Source organism: Papilio machaon, chromosome 13 (assembly GCF_912999745.1).
Source record: "Papilio machaon chromosome 13, ilPapMach1.1, whole genome shotgun sequence".
NCBI classification, from domain to species: Eukaryota; Metazoa; Arthropoda; class Insecta; order Lepidoptera; family Papilionidae; genus Papilio; species Papilio machaon.
In genome coordinates this window covers 2,028,214-2,051,765 of record NC_059998.1, presented here as the reverse complement: position 1 = coordinate 2,051,765, position 23,552 = coordinate 2,028,214, and the positions used below count along the sequence as shown (strand labels likewise).

The window sequence follows — 23,552 nt, the reverse complement described above, 5'->3', positions numbered from 1 at the left end:
TACCACAGAGTAGGGAAAATGAGATAGAGCTTGTAATATCTTAATTGATTATAAGTTTGCATAGTTAAGTTATTCTGCATAGTCCAATCCTTTGCTTCTTATCACCGTAGATGCAATGTTCCAATAAATAAACATAAATTGACATGTAAACTTGGCTTGTGCGACAAAATATGTTTATAAACTGATTATGATTCAAGATTTAGCACCTGATTTCGTATAGCGGACTGCAGTGCATTCCGATCGAGTTTATATGAATGATTGCTTGTTAATTAATACAATGTTTCAACCTTGTAACTGTCATTGGCTTATATCAAATTGACAATGGCCTATTGCTACAACGGTAGGCTGATTTAATTAAAACTACAAGTGCAATAGTCGGAATAAATTTGTGAAATAAAAACAAATTTCTTAATCTGTGACAGGATCAAGAATTGTGCTCCTTTGTTGATAGTAAGATGATCAGTAGAACATTCTAGAAAAAGGCAACAACTTTTGTGGACCAAACAGATACTGTAATAATCTAGAGTTCTAACTCAACAAAAAACTCAGTGGAAATTACAAGTAATATATAAAACTAGCTTTTACACGCGACTCCGTCCGCGCGGAATAAAAAAAATGCACACAAGATAAAAAAGTTCCTATGTCCGTCTCCTAGTTCTAAGCTACCTCCCCATCAATTTTCAGCTAAATCAGTTCAACCGATCTTGAGTTATAAATAGTGTAACTAACACGACTTTCTTTTATATATATACTAGCTTTTACTCGCGACTCCGTCCGCGCGGAAAAAAAAATAAAAAAAGGGGTAAAAATTATCCTATGTCCGTTTCCTGGTTCTAAGCTACCTGCCCACCAATTTTCAGTCAAATCGATTCAGCCGTTCTTGAGTTATAAATAGTGTAACTAACACGACTTTCTTTTATATATATAGATAGATTAGTTTAATATATTAATAACATAATATATAAACAATATCTAAACATCCAAAGAAAGTGCCTTAAAAGTTTATAATACGACCAATTAAAATAAAGCATGTCACATTCCATTACAAGAAAAAAACAAAATTTAATTAATACGTGCTAAGAGAAATAATTAAAGATCGTGTTAAACGATAAATATACTGAGTTTATTGTCTGTGACAAGTTTCCTTATGTCCATTAGATAATCCAAGATAAGGCTTGAGAAGAAAAAGATTCTAATAGAATAATATTGTCGTAGTAAACAATGTTACCACCTGCTACGTATAACCCATTACTGCTCTGACACAGCTATAGGGCTGTCCAATTTAACTGTCAATAAAATTATCAAAAAATATAAACATTCAAATATAATGATACTAATAGAAATGTTTTCATATTTATTGATTTGTTACAAGACGTGGCGTTTTATTACAGTGCTTGTATGTTCATTTGAAACTTTTAGTTTAAGACTTAATGAAAGTAGGTAGAAATTGAACGGTGAAATTAATAGTGAGACATCTTTCCATCTTAATACAAGAACAAAGAATTCCGTATTCAGAAACTTAACTTACTCATTACATCATGTTTCTCATGTTATTTAGGAATAACAGGTTTAACTTGCAAAGAGGAAGGAAAAGAGGTTGAAATATATAAGTATGTAAATTATATATTTTCCTTCCTTTAAAGAATGCAGCAACCCTGTTATGAATAATTGAATTTGTTAGATTATCTAATGACTGACGTTAAACAGTTTGTCATCAGAAATTAAATTAATCTTCAGGCAATTATCGTTAAGTACGTATGAAGGCGCAGTATAATGGCGTTATAGCAATTTACACATTGTAAATGCCTTCAATTAAACGTGCAGTTTTATGGGATACGGTTGACAGAAGCCACGCGTAAGGACCTTTTCACACGCGAACTTTTCATGATAGAAAAATGACACAAGTAAAACATACAGTACTAAAACTGCATAAATATAATTGGAACGAAGTTCCTTATCGCGCGTTGTGAAAGGGGGCTAGACGGAAAAAATTCTTACGAAAAGTTGTCACGACACTTTTAACGTCTACTTCACCATGGCAACGACGTGACAATATACGAGTATAACGAAAATTCATAGAAATAAAATGTACTTCTTGTGAAGACTTAAGTTTTTTATTCATAGAATAAACATTGGTTCCTTCACTAATTAATCGAAAGGAACTTCGTTCCATCCGGGTGTCCCTTGACACCTCTCAAGTTTTTTTTTGTTGTTATGACGTATTAAAATCATGTCCTAAATAAAAATTAATTTGATTGCAATCTATGCAAAACAAATGTTTGATTATTCCTTTTATATCGCTTGTAAAGAAACAAGATTAAACTGGGCGGTATATTAACGTCAGATGTTATCTGTAAATGGAACTAAGTGCACAAAGTAAATTGTCACATGTGTTAACAGCTTTATTATCGATATAATTTCTGGTTCAACAAAACATATACAACGGGTAATGTCTACACTTTTAGTGCGGGAATAGACCATTTTGTATCGTGTATTTTACATCGCGGAGAACGCTTAGAAACACTACAGTAACAGTTGTTCATACATATTGTCATCCTTTTTGTTTACATTGACAAAACAGAGGCAACAATAAAAAACTTGAGAGGTGTGTTGGGACACCCGGATGGAACGAAGTTCCTTTCAATTAATTAGTGAAGGAACCAATGTTTATTCTATGAATAAAAAACTTAAGTCTTCACAAGAAGTACATTTTATTTCTATAAATTTTCGTTATATATTGTCACTTCGTTGCCATGGTGAAGTAGCGCTCATTCGTCGTTATCATACTTACTATAGCAAAAAGTGTCGTGACAACTTTTCGTAAGAATTTTTTCCGTCTAGCCCCCTTTCACAACGCGCGATAAGGAACTTCGTTCCAAAATATCTCTGCCCCTATTAAACACACGTGTCACAGCAGTCGAATTCTACAAAAACAACAGCAAGTTTGTACAATTTAATTTCAAGAAATTGTTAATTTAGAAATATGTTTAAACAGATTAAAAATACAATCTTACATTTACCGTAATAAATGCATCGGTGTAATTTATTTTTTACTGAATTAAATTTTATTTAAATATCTCCTAGTCGGTGTATAAATTAGAACAATTAACAGCAATATAGTGTAAAATTAATTGGCCCCTAGATAATATGCAAATGGCGCGCGGGCCACTTTGGACCTCTTATATTATTTAAAACTAATTTGTCTCGAAATCTTGTTAAATGCATCTTGTTGTTTATAACTATACTTTAAGTTTATAATTTTTCTATCAACAAACTACATTAAGAATGACATCATTAAGATGGAAGTGAGAATTAATATAACGTATGATGTTCGAGTGTGACAAGGACAGGGATATTTAAGATCGAACAAAATTAAAAAAAAAACAATAATCAAAACATTTGTGCAGTTCCAAGTATTTTTAAAATAGGTAGTTAGGTAAGGTATTAAACAAAAACAAGTATAAAATTACAAAGTCAACTATATCTAGATTAAACTCATTTTGTAGAAAGTATTCAATTAAGATACACCTAGTTGAGATAAAAATCAATAGTCATAAGTCACTTGCGAGTGAATTAACACTCAATATCAAAATAGCTATTATTTTACTAACTTTATGCGTGAAATAATTTTCATACGTTGTTAACTATATTTCAAATATAAATTCAATTTGTTTGTATTCGAGGTACCATAAAACAATATACATAATAGTTTTGGTATCAATCAATCGGTAATTTAGGTTACGAAACCTTTCGTTTAGTCACCTTATCACTTTAAAATTAACTAGCTTTTACCCGCAACTCCGTCCGCGCGGAACAAAAAATAGAAAACGGGGTAAAAATTATCCTATGTCATTTTCCTGGTTCTAAGCTACCTGCCCACCAATTTTCAGTCAAATCGATTCAGCCGTTCTTGAGTTATAAATAGTGTAACTAACACGACTTTCTTTTATATATATAGATTTAAACATTATACAAAATTGTTTATTACATATAAAAAACATGTCTGAATTTTCCTCCAAAAAATTTTCCATTTCATCCTAATTTAAATAACCATGCTAAAGAAAACACCAGATTACCTTTTTCAACTTGACTCGACTTTTGCGGCTTACCTGAAATAAAAAGGTTATATTTTAGTTAACTTCACTTCAATTATCAGAATTTTTTTTAATTCTAAATAAAATTTAATAATGGATCTTCATATTTTTGAAGCCCTCTAGCGCCCAAACTAGGCAACTTTGAGTCTTTTCCAACATACTTATTACTCGTCCGTACAAGCCATCTTTTTACTTATTATACAGTGGAATATTGAATCCCTAAGATAATTTAGAAAGTCCCTGTGACCAAGAATGTGCCCTGTAATCGAAGAAAAAATGTTTAAAGTCACAAAATAACTGGAACTCATACCAAACTCGATTATAATTACTTTAATTCAATTAATTTAACAACCGACGTTAACAAAAGCCGACTTCAACCCGTTGCTTTTATTGTTCACTTTCGAGACCTTAATTAATACGACTTTCTAATGATTTTTGTACTTTTTTTTTAACGTATGTCGTTAAAATTATAACACGGAGCGTTTCTACCGAGTCCAGCGAGACCGCATGCAGAATGCGAGTAACGAAATGAGTACATGAAGAGACATTAAGCAACCATAACTAAAAATGCTGTGACCAGTAATTTGGCATGCCACAAACAAATATTTTAAAAGTATGATGCAATTTTTACAATTCGTTACAATATCTTTATACAATATTCAATAAAAACACGAGATTAAATTAAAGTATTTAAAGTATGACAACAGTTATATTTAAAAATGTATATAATTTCTTTTAAATTAATGTACCCTTGGAAGTTAAAGAGGAAATGAATAAATTAAGTAATTATTCCTTACCGTTTAACATTAATAGGGATTTTTAAGGACTTGTTTAATTACTGTAAAATGGACCTAAAATCCAAATATACAAAAGTACTAGAATACTTAAAATTCTAACGACAAACTGATCTTTGATTTCGTCCAACTAAATTCAATTCTTGGAATTCATAGGTGAAAAGATAGCGGAAGAACTTTCATTTACATCAATAACTTATCAAGGTACCTAAAGAACTTAAAAGTATATCTTATAGTGTGAGTGTGATCAAGGTCCCCTTAGAAAAAATAAGGTTGCGGCAGCTGCAAACAATTGTGCGAACACGTTACCAAATTGTCTGGTAATGATAGTTATTTGCGGAGAGAGCCGCGACCGAGCAGCGTAGGGGGCTATTAACACGAAACATGTTAGCCAACACGGATAGACGGTAGTTAACTACACACCTGTACACGGTACGTTAACATGACTTAGACTTAGTTTTAACTACAAAATATTAAGTATATTGAAATTTAAAATGACTTTTAACATAGTTTGTAGTTATAAAACACTAAAAGTAATAATGTAATTATCAGCCAATCTTTTCTTTTGGTAGGTCAGATCTGAATAGACACTATCGCTACATTTTCCTTGTGTCAACATTTTCCTTAAATGGCTGTCTGATCTCTGATTTCTTTGCCTTCCTCATCTCTTTTTTTCTGATCTATCTTTTTAGTCTGCTTTATAAAAGGCAATGAATTACGTTGCTAATATCTACTTTGGCACAGGTTATTCGCTTGTTAGTTTGTTTTCTATAGAAATAATTGATAACCAGTAATTTCAATAAATCAAAAATAACGATTAATTCAGTTAAATAAAAATTTAGTCGCTACTGCAAATGATAAAATGTTCTCTGCAGGACACTAGAGACGAGAAAACGGGATTAAGCGCGACTAATACAAGCAAAAGTTGCCCGTCAACGCTTCCCTCTATACACTATACACATACATTAGTGTAGACACGTGTTTATTTTTTGTTTTATAATATGCGTTATGTACAATGTTCAATGTCCAAAACCTAAAACGATGTTCAACTAACGTAAGTAATAAAGAAATAATATTGAGAATAGAATCCTGCAAGAAGTATATTTTCATTTAATTATTGTTGATGAAAAATTACCTTCATAAATAGTCAATGATGTTCGAAAATAGAGAACAATTCTAATATCAACAGTAGAAATAAGACATAACTAGTATTCGGCCGTCAATCATAAACATTTTGATCAAACAAATTTTCAGTTCAATGACTCATTAAGTCATTACTTGTTTATTTTACAGGCACGCCATGATATTTATGAATATTAAAACTCAGCTAATCAAACCAATTAAGCGCAAAAACGTAGTAGAAAAAATATTGGGCGTTCACCTTAAGAATTATAACGACATGAGCAATAGCGCGTTTCACGCGTAGCATCGTAGCATGCGACATATCTTCTTCACTATAACCAGTAATTTCTGTCTACGTGGCTCTTATTGACACGGATTTAGGTTAATAGTGGCGTGCATTTCATATGTCTATTACTTATAGTACGATTTATTGAGGTAAAGGTTTTTTCACACTGACATTATTTTCATTTCGAAAAATGTTTACTTCTTTTTTGTAAACTAAACTAGTATGGCGAAGATAGTATACCCTACAAATTATCTCCGTTCCTAAAAACTGAAAGAAATATACTCTAACTGCATCGATCAGAAAGTCCCAGCTTCTTCGTAAGTAGTTTGTTGATTTGATTATTTGTCTATAAGTTTGACACAATCTTTCAATTTCGCTATCTACCCAGATCATATTTGTATAATGAAATCTCCCCATCTGCAGCAAATTTCTATAATAGACAATAGCTTTATTTATACTCAAGTATATAAAATAAATTAAAGATAGATAAAAATAAATGTAGTTCAGTGTGAAGTGCCCTAAGATAGTAATGTAGAATAGTCGCGTGCCTACTGCGAGCGTAATCATATGTGTCCGAGTCGACGTGAATGCGTTAAACAAATTCACCTTAACGTCATTCACGTAATGGCCTCCGGCTCTGTTTATTTTGATAATTTGTTAGTTTCTGCTTCAGTTTTTTGACTTCGGAGAAGATAAACACTATATGATAGGGCAGTTCATACTTCACAATCATATAAACTTGTATTGATAACCCGTTCTTTATTTCTTTATACAAGATGGCTGAAAACAAAATTTGTTTCTTAAATGTTCGATTCAGTTCTCTTAATTTTCACATTTCTTCTATTCTTCTATAGTAAATATACAAAGCTATCCAGCTATCCATTAAAGCTATTATATATAAGACAATTTAACAAAGCAAATAATAATCCGGAAAATTCGCTTTAATGACCATTTCACAATATCATTTGAAATGTAACCAAAATGGCAATTGCTCGTGTGCGGAAGACACGCGTGTAAAATCACGATCGTGGGTTACAGACTATAGTAATGCACTGCTTTAAGGATGTTTTGTAAGTATAAGTAATATATTGTATAAAATCTACCTAATCAAATAATACTGTTTGTCTGGCTCCGTCCTGTTCGTGTGCGTAGTTCTTGTCAAATTATGAGCGAACATTAGTGAGGTAGCGAAATGGAAAACAATCGATATAAAATTTTATCCACCACTTAATCGAGCAATCGATTTCTCGATTGTATACCAGATTAAGTTACCTTACCTGAGGTCAACTATAAAATCGCTGGAAAATCCAATTCGAATTTTGATTGCCAGTAAACTTTGATATGTGGTAACAATCTCAGTCTCTAATTTACTAAACATAAAGTTGTGCAGTTAATTGCAGACTGGGCTAACATTCAATAAAACTTTAATGGTAACACTGAAAACTCGTAACTGCCAACTGCGGGAGCGTATAAAAGTTAACGGTTAAAGATTTCGCGTCACAACAGCACCGGCTGTCATATCCGTTACATTTAATTTACGATAATAGTATCCGTGATTATCGATATTTCGAGACGAGTCAATAGCGGAGTGATATGTAAACAGAGCACATCACTACGGTTAATAAAGTCGTAGCCGTGTGGGGCTATAACATATCGAATTTACGCCAACCGTTACTGACCAGCATAAACGTCGATATGAGTGCGATGTGTTTTTATCGATATCATAAGTCGGCAGCTCGTTACCATCATCGATAATTTCTTCATTACCATACTTTGCCATGTCACCGCGAACTTCGGACCAGTTTTTTATTGCATAAAAGCGACCGGACATGTTTGAGGTAATTAAACTTAAAATTTCGTTATTGCCGATGATAAATTACGGTTTGATCGTTTACAACCCGATTAAGTGAATCGATTTTTTCGTGAACTCATTAATGTGCAAACGGTGATGCTGCGAATTTTGGACTTGAGTTAGCAGAATTGTTTTTATAATTAAGTAATTGCGAACATAATTAGCTATCATAACATCATATGATATTTAAATTTATCATTTATTGGCAAATGTAATACTAATTCGAATTCGATCCTAGAGTTATCCAGTCCGACATCGGAATAAAAACCTTGAGATGCTTACGAATGATATAATTAATCCATCTCGAAAGAAAGAGTGACCGATCTAATAACACGTTAGGGTTGTAGCACATTGGTGAAAGCGACTAAGAGCATAGCAATAAAGTCGAATGATCCGCGACAGTTAATTACATATCTTGTGCTATTTTAATTATGCACACAATTATTGTACTCATAGTCATATTCAGACAATTTATTTGATTGTTTATTGATTTCTAAAGTACATATCCATGTAGCTAGGAATAAACTATTATATTAATTTGAGGAACATTTTCCTTATCACAAAATGTATCGAACATAAGTATTACTGTAAAGCTTTGAAAACATATTGCATTATAATAAAATCTGCAGCATCTTTTAATTTTAACATGTAAGAAGTATACGTTAAGCTAAGGGTAGTAAGATACGACAAATTTAAAAGTGCGATTTACATCTGAATAAGGCTTTATCGCTGCAACTTCGCCTGACGGGTTGATTCCGTGACAAGCAGTCTTAATTCTTTATCGATGCGTAACCGTTGCATCTCTTTACGCACCGTATACTTGTTTATATGTATACCATTGAATATACAGTGGGCTGTAAAAAAGGAAAACAAAGGCATCACTTTGTCCAAAAACCGCAGCTTTTTGCCTGTGTAAAAGGAGCGCAAACTTCCCCTCAATGTAAACGGGTTCGGTTGAGGTCATTAAGGTTACATCGAGTTCCAAATCGTTACAGAGTAACATTTATATGTCCATTGCATTTTATATCAGAATAAGCTCCCGTTAACGAACATACGACGAAGTTTTTTTGTCCACAATCGGATAATATAGAAACTGTATCAAACATTAACTTTTTAATGCGATCGTGTATTTTTATTAATTTCAATCTCAGTGGCTATAAATTTCTCCCTTTTTTGGAATTATTATGTTTTGAATGACGAAAAGATCGTTATGAAGCGGATTTAATTTATTTAAATCGATACTTAGTCAATGTCCCTTATGCATTTATTGCTTGCAGCCTCTTTGCCTAATTATGTACCTTTATAGTATTGCGATAAGATCTTTTCCTTAATTTAATTTTGTTATATAATTTAACATTTATATTTATTATATACAAGAACACAAATATTATGTAAACAAAGATAACTATATGAAAACAAACAATACAAAATTGTATAAATACTGACTTTATTATTATTGCAACTAAATTTGTTCCAGGGGTTGGTACACTTAAATATTATATTCGAACTCATGATATTAAGTTACATTAATAAAGAAGCCAAGCTTCAACTAAACTTTCATGTCTTATAAAACGACTTTGACCTTCATACAACATTCATATACCATATCACTGATTTCTTTACATAAACATAATTAAATCGTAAATAAAAAATAACAACTTTTATTTTCCTTTACTGATATGTGTTTTTTTTTAATAATAAAACTGTTTCCTGTAACGACTCTGTCGTGCACTAAAATTGTTCCAATATCTACCAAAACATCTGATAATTTTACGTTGTTAGTAAATGAATAAAACTTAAAAGAAATATCTTTTAAAAATGTAACAACATTGTAAGATACCTCAATAACAAAACGTTTTACATAAACATGTAATTTATTTTACACGTTATTTTGTTATTACAAATTTTAATATAAATTTTCAGTCTGAAGAAGGGGAGGGTCACCTGATGATAAGTAAATGTCCGCCCCTGAAGTTTAAGATTTACACTTTTAAAAAAGGATCCTTATTAGTATCAGTAAAAATTTAAACTTTTTTAAATTAAATGAATGAAAACATGATTCTCTTTTTTTTATAAGAGAAGGGGGCAAATGAGCAGCGGGAACACCAAGGTGTTCATCGACGCCCATGGACATCTGCAATACCAGAGGAATCGCAAATGCGATCTCTATTAATTATAATTAAATGAACTTAGTAAAAAATACAAATTTTGCTTGAAGCTTCACGATTAATTAAATACGCAAATAGAGAACTGCAACCATAAAATCGATTATATATTAAAATATCAAGTACCAATCGTATGGGATATCGGAATCGGTTTTAAATATCGATAAGATAACTCGGATAAAGGCGAGCCGGCGAGTTGTGAGCAGCGAGCGGTCGGGGTAACAAATGCGTCGCATTTAAACTTCGATCGTCTTCTATTTACTAATATCGTTTTATTATGTTAATGCTTTCAGCGCGTATTAGTTCCGTTGGCCGGTATTAATATCTTGGGGCTGTGGTCGCATCTCAATGAGGCCCGGAGCGTGACCGTACGAAGGAATTTAGATGCTACGCCAAAGATCGAGTGCCGCTGTTTACTTTTTACGAGCTTTTATATTGCAAGACTTTATTCAAATAACTTTGATAAAGAGGAACCTTGTTTCTTATGTTCTAAACGATTATTCATACGTTTACATATTTATATAATTTTCAATTAACTAAAACACATTTGTCATGAATCCCACGATAAATTCAGAAGCGTTTTTTTGATTACAAGGGTTTTTTAGTTTTCCATTTGTGGATGAAAAACAAACTCGAATGAAACTAAATGTCAATATCTTTCTGATACATATTGATTGATAGATTTCCATACATTTAAGGACATGTAACAACACCATCACATTCGTAAATATTGAAGCGATCTCCGATGGAGGTCCATCGTAAATCCATCGCATGTCGACTGCGATGACGTAAGAGAATTTCGCACAGCTACTGGCCGCAGCTCAGATTTGAGCTGGATTTAGTACTGGCAGCGGGAGACAAGATCTAGTTTATGTGTATGCAAATACTGTGCGATAAAAGCCCTCTGTTATATCGGTGAATACATCTATCTGACAAGATATTATTAATGATGGAAACGGTTTTAATTTTTTAAAAGATATTCTATTTTACTGAATAAATGACTTCAATTAATTTCTTTTCATGATGGAAAAAAATGCTACACGAATATCAACAGTACGTAAACACAATTACATCTTGGAAATTCTACTGATGACTACATAGGTGTAATTCAAAAGATCTTTATCTGTCTGTACTAATAAATTTATCAAGTAAGCAACAACAAGACGATATATAAAGGTTATAGAGACACGTTTTGTTTTAACACGAGAATAATGTCAGTACAACATTTTTACTGACATGATTACTGTAATTGTTCAACACCTCCAATTGATTCGGCAATTGTTTCAATCTCGTGTTCATCGCAGCTTCACTATCTCCACTCTTTATAAGCAATCAACAAAAATTACCAGCCGTCAATTTCACAGGCCATCGCGGCTTCCAAATGAGTGGTACTGTCAGAAAGAAAAATGTTGAAACTTTTTATAAATAAAAATCGTCTCATATGTAATTATAATTATGAAAAATAATTGAATTTAAAATGATTAATCTTTTTACCTAGACATACCCTATTACTTTTGATAAAAAAGTCATGCCCTAGCAATTAGTTTCAGAATACAAATGTTTTATAGTGAATTTCTTCATCAATTTATTAGAAAAACAGATCACTACTCTGGACAAGATCGGCACTTTCTTGTCAACTGTACCTGTCACGCGATAATAAAGCCAGGGTAATGACAACATCACGTGTTTTATCTACTCTACGGACTTTACGGCCTTTTTATTTACCGCTGCCGCTCCGATTGGCGGTAACTAACTTACTGCTGCACGTTTTCTTCTAAATTGTCCACTTAGAAAGTCGTCGAGAGCGGGAAAAATATCTTCATCATTTTGACAGATTACGGCAACAATCATTTGAAGATTTTTTATTACGCACTAGGGCACGATCCACATTTTTCTATCATGTTAGTAATATGCTTTTAACTATGACCATTTGATAACTGAGGAAGTTATTTATTTTAATTATACGTCACGAACATGTGGCGGAAACTATGTTACAAATTCTATAGATGTATATTTTTTTAATCTATTAAACAAACAAACAAAATATAAATTAGAATCGAATTCGAAAATCTTATATAGGAAAGCGATCGCTAATGGGTATAGTACGTTCGTAAAAAGTTGGTCGGATCGTGATGTCGGCCTGGTCGGAGGATGTATGGTAATGCACCTGCCGCCACCCACAGCGACACGGCTAGTTATGCAGCCGGTAACTCGGCGAGCGAACCCCTTGGCACGACCGCTACCGTGTAATAGACGCCCGTTAACGTCAGCCCTAACTGCACTTAGTTTTACCTTTAAACTGTCTCTAATTGAATGTGGGATGCCAATTAAAAAAAATCCAAATATGATAATCATCGGGCGTCGTTTACGCAGTACGTAAGCATTGAATTGAAATATTACTTTTTTATTATACTTTGAGAGCTAAAAATGTGCAGGTTAACATCCAACTAATTTATGCGAAATTATTCTTTTGGTTTGTAGTTCTTAACTAATATTTATTTGCTAAAATAGATTCTATCGGAGTTAGAAAGACGTGCATGATCTAACTACAGAGCTATCACTTACATAGTAATATACTATACAGAGTGATCTAAAATCCTTAAATGACGATATAACTACTAACCGTATATGCGTTGTGTACTTGAATTTTAGGTGTTCTAACAAAATTCACTAAATGACTACAGGCCGTATAATCGTGTTATGTAAGTGGTGTATACCTGAATAGCACCAGGCTGGCCAGACGACCGGCGCCTCTGCGTCCAGGTCGCGGCGCGACAGCGGAGCCAGCATCACACCGGCAGCGCCTCCGCCCACCGTAACATCGCACTAGCCTACAACGAACACACCACTGTACACGGACCTTCTTATACTGGCTACTTTTATATACCTATATAAATAGTTCACAGATGATAAAAAAAGACCGAATCACTTTTTCAATATTATTGTGGTTTTAACTATGAAGGATTTAGGTAAAACTATGACCACTTGTAGGTAATTTTACAAACTAAAATTATAGTTGCAATCATGAAGCTACGCAATAATACATTTGTATGCTACGCAATTCACATACGCTAAGGAATATTTTAATAAATATAATTAAAACGAAACTAGTTTAATATAACATAAAGAATTTGGTCCAAGTTAATTCAAATTATAAAGTGCACAAAATAAGATTTAACTAAAGTGAACTAAACATTAAACTTTTTGTACCCTATTCCAAAATGAAAATCGAAATAAAAATATCATCTTGACTCCCAAATTAAAGTGAGAAAAGAAATTTTTTTAGTCGACTAATGATCGATTTTCGTATCTGTTTTTCATCGTATCTTCAAAGCTGTGGGTGCGGAAAATCGGTGCGGGTCGGTTAGAGCGTTAAAATCGATATTTTACGGTTCAGATAATTCATCGGATGCTGTTCGTTTCGGAGGTTATTACACTGTTGTACTAGCGATATCTCGTGGTGCAAAACATTGACACTCATTATTGTAGTACCGCTTGACGGTTACTAAGTAAAAAAAAAAGTTTGAGGTGTTTGTAGGAAAGAATGTGGTTTCGGTGTTTACGGTGAACAAGTTGTTTAAAGATTATATAATTTCTTTCATTTTTTATTTTATTTTACACGCTTCAGTTATACGCATCAAATCTATTATTGCATCTTTAAAGCGATTGAAATGAGTAAATTTTAGCTTTCCTCGTGCTTTGATGTAAAAAAAGCTTAGACATATACTATTTATTTACAAAGTTCACACTATCTTTACACGAACGAAGTTGGAAAGCCCTACCCACTTTCTAATGAAATCTTGTGAAGGTGCCTATTCATACACGACTACAATTAAGTTTATTTTTAAATTTCCATTCCGTGACAATGGTTGAATTTAAACAGCGAACAAGCGTTCCATTTTCAAACGAGCGGTTGGCGCACGCGTCGCGCCCTCGGCGGCCCACGCCTGCTCTGCACGCTTCCATTTAGCACAGATGAAATAGACAACTGTATCTTTTTAAATTATATTTTTATAGAGATGTGTATGTGTGTGATAATTTTGTATTTGCGAATAAAAGTTAAAAAAAAAAACATTATTTTATTACATATTTTCAATGCTATATTTAAGTACGGAATTGCACGTTTCCTTCTACACTTTAACTTTATAGTAGTAGTTGTATTATACTTGACCAGTGTTCCTAAGTCAAAATACTGTTATAAAAACTATTTTTAAAGCACAATGGGTTTAATCTAATTAAGTTACTACATCAAATAATGAAGAAGTTTAATTTTATTACACGGGTAGAAATATACCATCTGCCGTCACATAATCTGTGGCGCTGGCGTGTCTATGGCTGTTGGCGGCCGCGAGGCGTGTTCTGGTTGCGCGCCAGGTGTCGCGGTCGTGCGCCGAGATCGCTCGCAAACTCGGCTGCACTCATCAATTGCGAGCAATTGAGCCTTTTTTCTGATGGTCCATTAGAGAAGACACGCAAGTCGTCCAGGTGACAGTCGTAATACAGCGTGTTGCAAATCAGAAAGAGAAATCATATATTACTTTTGTCTTTTAGGGTTCTTATAAATAAATACGAAATTGTTTAAAGAACTTGCAATAAATAGGATACAGTAAATGTAATAAACCAATAAACGCAATAATCTGTACATATGCATCATTGCACAAATGCAAAAAAAGGTCATCAGTACCTAATAAAAATTATAAAATACGAAAAAGTTTTAAAAGATAGGAGATCAAGAAATTTTTTAAAACCGGTTTAATTTATAACCTATTATCATTTAATCTTCAAGTATTATTAACTTCTTTAGCATATAACCTTCTGATATTATGCCACTGAATGGTATTCTTGGCAGAATCTCAAAATATTATCTATAATGGACTTGCTATTAACCTTTGTAGCACCCAGGTACATCTGATTCAATTCCCGGATACCTAAATAGCTGTGTGGGGTTCTCGCGGATTTGAAATCGCGCTGTATACGAGTCGGTTTAGAAAGCGGTGGCAATTACTCGGCGGACGGCGACCGCTATCAGCACCGCGCCCGCGCCCGTCGCGCCCCCCGAGCCTCTGGCGGACTTCTCAAACATCCTGTATATATGTCATTTACATTAACAAAAGGATGTAGAGTGTAGCTTTAATTAGAACTAGCGATTTTCGATGTGTAGTAATTAAAAGTTACTATTATATACCCCTAAACATTTAAGACCTGTTAATTTATACCTCAAAAAGGTAAATTCAGATATGACGGCTGATAGAGATGTATGGAGGAGTAGTACATACTGTGCCAACCCTCCATAGGGATAAGGGCAGGTTGATGCTGATGATGAATTTATACCTCAAAAAAAAAAAGAAAACGGCCTAACCGATACATGCCCAACCAATGCTTGCCTGTTTTTCTTTTTTATTAACAACAGGACATTTGACAATGGTTTAAGAATGTTTTATTATTAAATCGAATTATTTTAAACATGATACGGTAAAAACATCTATAATGATGTTATACGTCTCTATTCCTAATATAACCTGGCCATAATCAGACGACTTACAGTTGGATTCTTAGACCAATATCTCTGCATAAACATAAACATCCCTCTCATTATTTTTGCAAACAGAGATAACAATTTTAAACAGGAATTTTGGTCTCAGAAACCGACGATTAGATATGCAATAATAATAATAGTAATGATATCGAAAAAGTTTCCGTTACAGTTTATATTTTTGTAATATAAAAATAAATCAAATCAAAAAGTAATTGCCTGCCAATCTACTTCCAGCTTAAATATAAGATCGCGCGTGGTTTAAGGCAATAGGCCAAGAGTTATATTTAATAATTGATAGATCTATGAGCAACAATAATTAATAATGCGTTAACTTTATCATAAGTATTAACACCAGGTTCAAATATCACAATCAATTACTGGGCACACGGGCAATTTGATAGTATAACTATTAAATCGATTTACTTGTTAGGTACACTGCAACGACTAGAGATATAACGGTCTCTCAAGACGTAAATGAAATTTATGAATGGGTCCCAACTAGAGCGCGGAGCTCTCTTGTAGTTTTGATATCTAAAGTTACTCAGACATATCGACATGATTTTTGACATAGGTTCTAGAAATATTATTTAGGGTTATGGTTCCAAAGTTTAAATGAACAAAAATAATAAAAATTAAACACAATAACCGAAAAATGGTTACAGTTTGACCAAATTTCAAGGTTTTTCTTAAATGTCCATAATTTTCAAACTGCATGGGATAGATTTTTTTTTCTGATTTTTCTAATGATGGTTACAATCAATCCTGTCATTCCGTTTCGGCTTGACGTTGAGTTCTGGGACACCCTGTATATTTATGGCTTCAATTTGATGAAATTTGTTAAACCTCATATTTAAGGGTAAAACATACACTTTTATAACCACGTTGACGTCTATAATATTAGCGGTGATCAAAGGGTTGAAACGTGTTTTAAACTAAATAGTGTCTAAACGTACTTTCTAGAGTAATACAGTTGTTATTTTTAAACATTAACCTCTTGTTTAGAAGAACCTGCAACTTTTGTATTTAATTTTGACGACCAGAATACAAAGCAGTGTAAACATACGACAATCTAATCTGCTTTATTTTGTCCTTTGTCTTGAAATAGATTCTTAATTGGACTAGTATTTAATTTACTGTGTAATATCCCTTACATTTTAGTACAATGTAAATTATGACATTGATTATGACACATGTTGACAAATACCAAAAATGATGACCAATATTATCATAAATAGCTTCATGTCACATTTAATGCGCCTTGTTATTTATGAATGTAGTAACACATTTGTATGTTAAAACGATATCAATTACTATATAACTAAAAACAAATATCATGTATTATTCATACGGTAATTTTAATTTAAGCGATCAACTCTTCACTAAACAAGACCCCACAGAAGACTTACTAAAGAAGACCCTTGGATCGATTATTCATTACCCCTCTATCGCCTGTCGAGTTGAGAAAAGCGGGGGACATGGTGTACCAGTCTCTATGTTAATCATGCGTCAACTAAACGTTACGTAAAATCGCTTAGGAGTAATTCATTAATGTTTAAACGTGGACGTTGTACGTATCAAATTAATGATAGGGTCGAAGGTAACAGCGGCTGGATCAAAGCGGTGGCCGATTGCTCGTATGATTTATTACATCTACTGAAAGCGTGGCTTGTAATGTGAGTGTATTAGACTAGATACGAAATCTAACTTAGCATTACTTAAGCACTATTATAGCCATATAAATTACCTTTAACCATGTAGAATGAATTGAAGCTACTATATAATAGCAAGTAGAACTTGTTTTAAGCTAAGAGAAATCAGTTTTTTGATAACTTAACTAGACATTTTAATAAATGAACGATATTTTTGGTAGTTTAAATAGCAACTGTTTTGTATTTATTTAATTTCTTTCTTTGCAAAACTTAAATAAAATTATATACTGAAGAGAGATAAAACAAAATCTATAGAACTACCTAATTCAAACTGTATTCATTTTTACAGTAATAGTTATTAGGAGTTTACAATAAGTACATGAAATATAGAATTATTTACTTAATAGAGAGCTCACGAATCGAGTTGTGTTCGTGGAATCGATAACGTTGTCAATACGATTGTGATTTAACTGAACGGAGAATCGAACGGTTAAGTGGAAGTCATGGCTGGAGCGAGGTTTTATGACAACATTCTGGGTAACTAGAAAGACATGTTCAAACAAATTTACAGTAGTCGCGGTCACGAGTTTTATTAAAAGTATTAAAATCACATTGACATTAGGTTTTTACTTAAATGTAACACATAACTGAAAGATCATAGATTATAATTGATTGGAGAAAGGATAGTAACTTAAAATATTAATTTGATATACTGACCAATGAACAATTATGAAAATATCTATAGGTTTTTTTTTTAATTATACCATACAAAACTCTCCGGTGATCTGGCCAGTTATAATAATAAGATAAATAATATAAATAGCTGTATTTTACTATGCAAATGTAATGTAACATGATTATTGACCAATATTTGCGTACTCAATTAACACATCTTTCATTGACGAAATCACATTATAATGATTGATGTACCTATCCAACAAATTCAACAATAGAATCGTACAATTGTTGTTCGACTTTAACGATATTCTTAACCCAATTAATGATGATATCAAATTCTCAATCATTAATTTGATTAATGTCATCGCGACGTTCGTACGTTTAATCGTCTTCTAGATTAGTGACGTTGGTCGCAAAATCGATAATGCTTCTTATTACCATTCGAATAGTTTTTACTTTTGTTTGATCAATACGAAACTATCCGGCACGAAACCAATCAGATGTAAAGTTAATTAAGACCCGTCCGAACGTCTTTATTTTCTCGTAATCACTGCGTACATCTCATTTGGTAGGACTGTAATCATAATAAATGTACTGCAGGAAGCAATGCATCTGCTTTATCGCTACGATTAAATACCAAATTATATGTAACGAAGAAACATAACACTTGGAAAACATTTTTTTTGTTTCTAACCTTAAAATTCTCATGATTTAGAAATTCTTTGACTCACCATTTAAAATACAAACTTAAATGCCGCATCTTGGATGAATGAACACATTTGGAGATTTTCTGCTGTCACCAACAAAAAAAGCTAGAGAAGAGTAACAAGACTAACAAGATTAGATTTCTGTCTCCAACAAGCTAGGTCTCAAAGATTCATAGTTAAACTAGTAACCAGTAGCGTCCGGAACAGAACAATAGGGCATGTGGAGCGAGGATGCGCGGAGGTCGGGCCAAGGTTCGCCGGGCGATGCCTTTTGTTCTTCTCCGCTAACTAGGTTATGACCGCGACTACATCTCATAATTAGTCATGAATATTACCTATGAATACCCACTAACAACTTGGTATTGTAATCTATGAAAAACATGTAATTTTACACACGCATGCAACTTCACGATAATAACTCTGTTAAGGATTTATCACAATAACTCTGTTAACTCTGTTAATAAATCTGTTAAGAATTTATCACAGTAACATCAACATTTATTCGCATAATTTAGTTTAGTCAGGTTTTGATTTTCCCTAACATAATAATAATAATAAACAGAGCGTTGTTGGCTCAGGGGCTAAACACTTGACTTGCAGGCAATCAGGCAATCTACAGGTCCTGGGTTCGAATCCCGCCATATATATCTAACCAATGTGTTTTTCGATTTTCGATTTACATATCTACATTTATCCGACGTTCGTATGGTGAAAGAAAACATCGTCGAGAAAAAGTCGGCGACGCAGCTTGCCCCCCGTCACGTCCCGTTTCCCGAAATGGCCGAATGTCCGTGATCTCTGCCTGTCAAGTGTGTGTGTGTAGTTTAATAATTATGTGATAATACTTATATTTAATGTGAATTAATCATGTTATTTATAATTTAAAAATAAATAAAAATGAAATTGATTTTCGCAAAACATATTTAACATATTCTTATCACTGAAATAACTTTGTTCAAAATGTCTCATTATCCACTGTTAACATGAAAACAGCGACGAAATAACACGCCTTATTATAAGGTTCATTATCGTTTGCATAAATTGTCGTGTTTCTATAGAAATCGCCTTCAGACCGCGTCGAGTGTCCGTCCTACAAGTGACCTTCGATCCCGAGCAGGTCGCAGCGGTGACCGGCCACCACTCGCATTAGCATAAGGACAAAGCCTCCCGCAATGAATAAACACCACTTTGACGCACGACACTCCGACTTTGGGGGCTTAAAATGACGCTCACAGAATTTCGTCGAATTTAATTAGGCCCACATTTATGTAGTACAGTAAAAAGACATACTATATACTTAGGTTAATTCTTTAATTACCTAGATATTAATTGAACTATATTACTAGTAATTATACTGTAGAACACTATTTAAGATTGTATTTAGTATAATTAGTATTGTGAAAAAAATTAAATTCAATTCAAAAATAAAAACTTTACAAGCTACTTTTTAAAATGTTTATCCATTTTGCAAATACTTAATTGCATGTTGAAAAATTTCGAAAACTAAAAAGTGATGTGACATTTTAGCGTCTCTATTGTAAATCGGCAGTCTTTATCATGCAAAACTGTTACGAGTTTTGCTTCGGTTCTGATTTCTTGCAATGAGGGACAATGCTAAAGTTACGTCGTCTCCAAAAACACGAGTATAATAGATTCGGTTGTTCTCTGTAATGATAAATAACAAATATATATTTTCTTTTGTAACATTTTGAAGTTAAATAAAGTCAACATTAAAATCTTCTCCACTAGCGGAATTTGATATATTTATTATCTCGTAGGGCTTCCAAGTTTCCATAGATATAAAACCGCATATTATATCATTCCTAACAACACGATCGTACCGAGTATAGGCGCTAACAATGCCGGCAAACGTAACACGTATACAAACACTTTAGCGTCGTTAGCACCTCTAACTTGTAACTCATAACACCGCGACCCCTAAACTGAAAGGTCGTGCAGTTATCGCGGAGTCACGCACACTACAACAAACAGCGGTCACGTTTGTCTGATAAAAACATACAATTCCATTGTGTTGGATACTTAAATCTTTGTGAGGAAAAACAGTAGAATTAATCTTAAAGCCATAATTATTATCCAGTACCACCAGGCGACATTTCTGATATCAGAAATATGTAAGACTGACTGTATGACACTTAAATACAGCGAAAGAAAATAATTCGAATTATATTTCACTCGTCAAAATCGATTTAGTTGTATAGGTTCAAAGATCACAATTGAATTAACAAGCATACAATCCCACCTATATACTTACTTACTCACAGATCATTACCTTCCTTTCAGATAGAAATTAAAACTCCAAAATTCGTTCTAACAACAGTGTTCACTGGATTACACACAGAAGTACGCGTGACCCGGTCGTGACCCTTTAGTGAACTAATACCCGCGTCATCGTGAGACAAGCGGCCAACCGGTCGGCTTGGCGAGTGGCCAGACCCGACCAGCGCACGGTGAACACAATCTATATGTAATCTTCAACGATTACTTTTAATATGAAAAAGTTATAAGCACTTGTGGTTCATAACATTTCTGTTAAAAAGATGCATTCGTCGAAAAGAGATCTCTTAATATAATTAACTCTTAAGATTTAAGTACCCATTTACTTCGACTAAAAGAGTTACTTTCGTAATCGATTCATTATTTTTGACGGGTAAGTCAAAATACGCTACAATTAGGCGTGCGCCATCTTAGGGCTTCTCTAAAGTAGGACAAAACTCAGTATCATTTTTACTTAACGTAACGTTCTTGTACGGTCATTGTGTATTATTTATTAATTCATAAAAAGTTGTTTTCATTAATAACAGGATTTCAGCATTATAAAATATGTTTAATATTTTCAATATTTATATAATGTTAACAACAAACAATGCGCGTTAAAAAATATTACAAATATTATCCTCAGAATTGCTTGATACATATATTTCTTATTACGTCATTCTGTCGTATAATTTTAAATCAATGCAGACACTCTAATCCAATCGGAAAAATAATAGTGTATATTTTTGTGTAATTGCATGTAACCCGGTTGACAAGAGGGTAATGTTTTTTGCCATGTAAGTTTGTTTCTACGTGTGTGGATTCGTTAAGTAACTAACTTCTATTTATCTTCTTACTGTCGACTGTTGACTAAAGGGTCATTGAGAAAATAGTGAACACCTGTTTGAAAATCGTATTCAGATTTCTACCAGTGCTATGGATTAATATATGCGGTGGTCAATCACGTTTTACTCATTGCGTGTTATTGCAAAAACGATCCCTTTAGAATTTCCTTTAATAAAATGCTTACATTAGAAGTCGACAGTGAATTATGTAACGCATCAAAACATGTCAATGATGTTGACCCCATTGACTGCGCGAGCCTTGATCCGCGATGACTTCTCTCATTCGTGGCAGAATATAACGAGGGTCATGGGCTATTAAAGTCTTATTTACGCCGTTATAATAAAAGTTAATCATTTTTCAAGTATATTTACGCATTATACAAGAAATAAAACCTGTATCTTACTTCTTACTATAATATTATAAATGTTTAGTTTGAAGTCAAATGTTTGTTTGACGGTATCTCCAGAACTACTGCATGGATTTCCCTGACATTTGGCATAAATATAGAATATAGTTTGAAAGACATAGGCTACTAAAAAAGTTTTTTTTTTAAATTCCACGCGGACGCAGTAGCGGGCGACAGCTAGTATATTATAAATGCGAAAGTTTAGATGGATGGATGGATGAATATTTGTTGCTCAACGGATCTTGATGAAGTTTGGCACAAATATAGAATATAATCTGGAAGAACACATAGGCTACTTGTTAAGTTCTTTTTTTTAATCTGCGCGGACGGACTCGCGGGCGACAGCTGGTCTAAAATAAATTATTTATTGTTGTAAAATATTGAATAGTATCAATATAACATTTTTTTTAAAACATTCAATTTAATAACATTATTACGAACTGGATCCACGAATTATAAGAGCAAAGTGCGCGATAGTACCTTACGTTATACTTTTGCGTCAATAGTAGGACATAGGTTCCTATAGTTATAAAACAAAATGCAAATGTGCGCGACTGTACCTCCCAGTTTCCCAAGGTGCCAACTGAAACATTTCCAAGCATGTAACGCGGCACTAATTTAAGGTAATAAGTAAAAGATAAGCTATCTCCGACAATGCGAGAACAACACGGCCGTTTGTGGATTTATTGAGCGCGTCAGGCGTAAGTCCTTGCTATCGGGTGATTATCGGTCAATCCGCGGAGGTCATCCATTGTTCTACACGGAGTCGTCGGTGAAAAATTTACGAGTGTTCGTCTGTTGTACTGTTACATGCCACCTCCGCGACACTCTTGTCTCTTTGTTATGCGATCTTCTATATCGTAAAACGAACACTTTGTGATTCGTGGCAATTTTTTAATATTGCCACGAACACGGTGTCACAATTGACATACTATGTTAGATTTCATTTCAGAAGAAATTATCAAACAAAAGTTTAACAAAAGAAACACAAGTTCACGATCATATTGAACTTCGAAAATTATTACATCACGTTGAACTTGAAAACATAAAATTAAATTATGCAAGTCTCTTTGCAATACACCTACAACATTTAAGTAGAAACAAAGAAGAGTCAATAATGGCATTGAACCTGAGACTGCTAGA

The 23,552-nt window shown here is 33.3% G+C and overlaps 1 protein-coding gene across 1 annotated transcript in view; it reads right to left on the bottom strand.

The window, feature by feature from the left end:
- Positions 1-23,552, bottom strand: part of LOC106717952 — a 129,384-nt gene that overhangs the window by 81,467 nt on the left and 24,365 nt on the right. The window contains exon 2 of the mRNA XM_045680437.1: positions 13,031-13,144. Within this exon, the coding sequence (XP_045536393.1) occupies positions 13,031-13,103 (73 nt within the window). The 5' untranslated portion in view covers positions 13,104-13,144. The remainder of the gene's footprint in view (positions 1-13,030; positions 13,145-23,552) is intronic.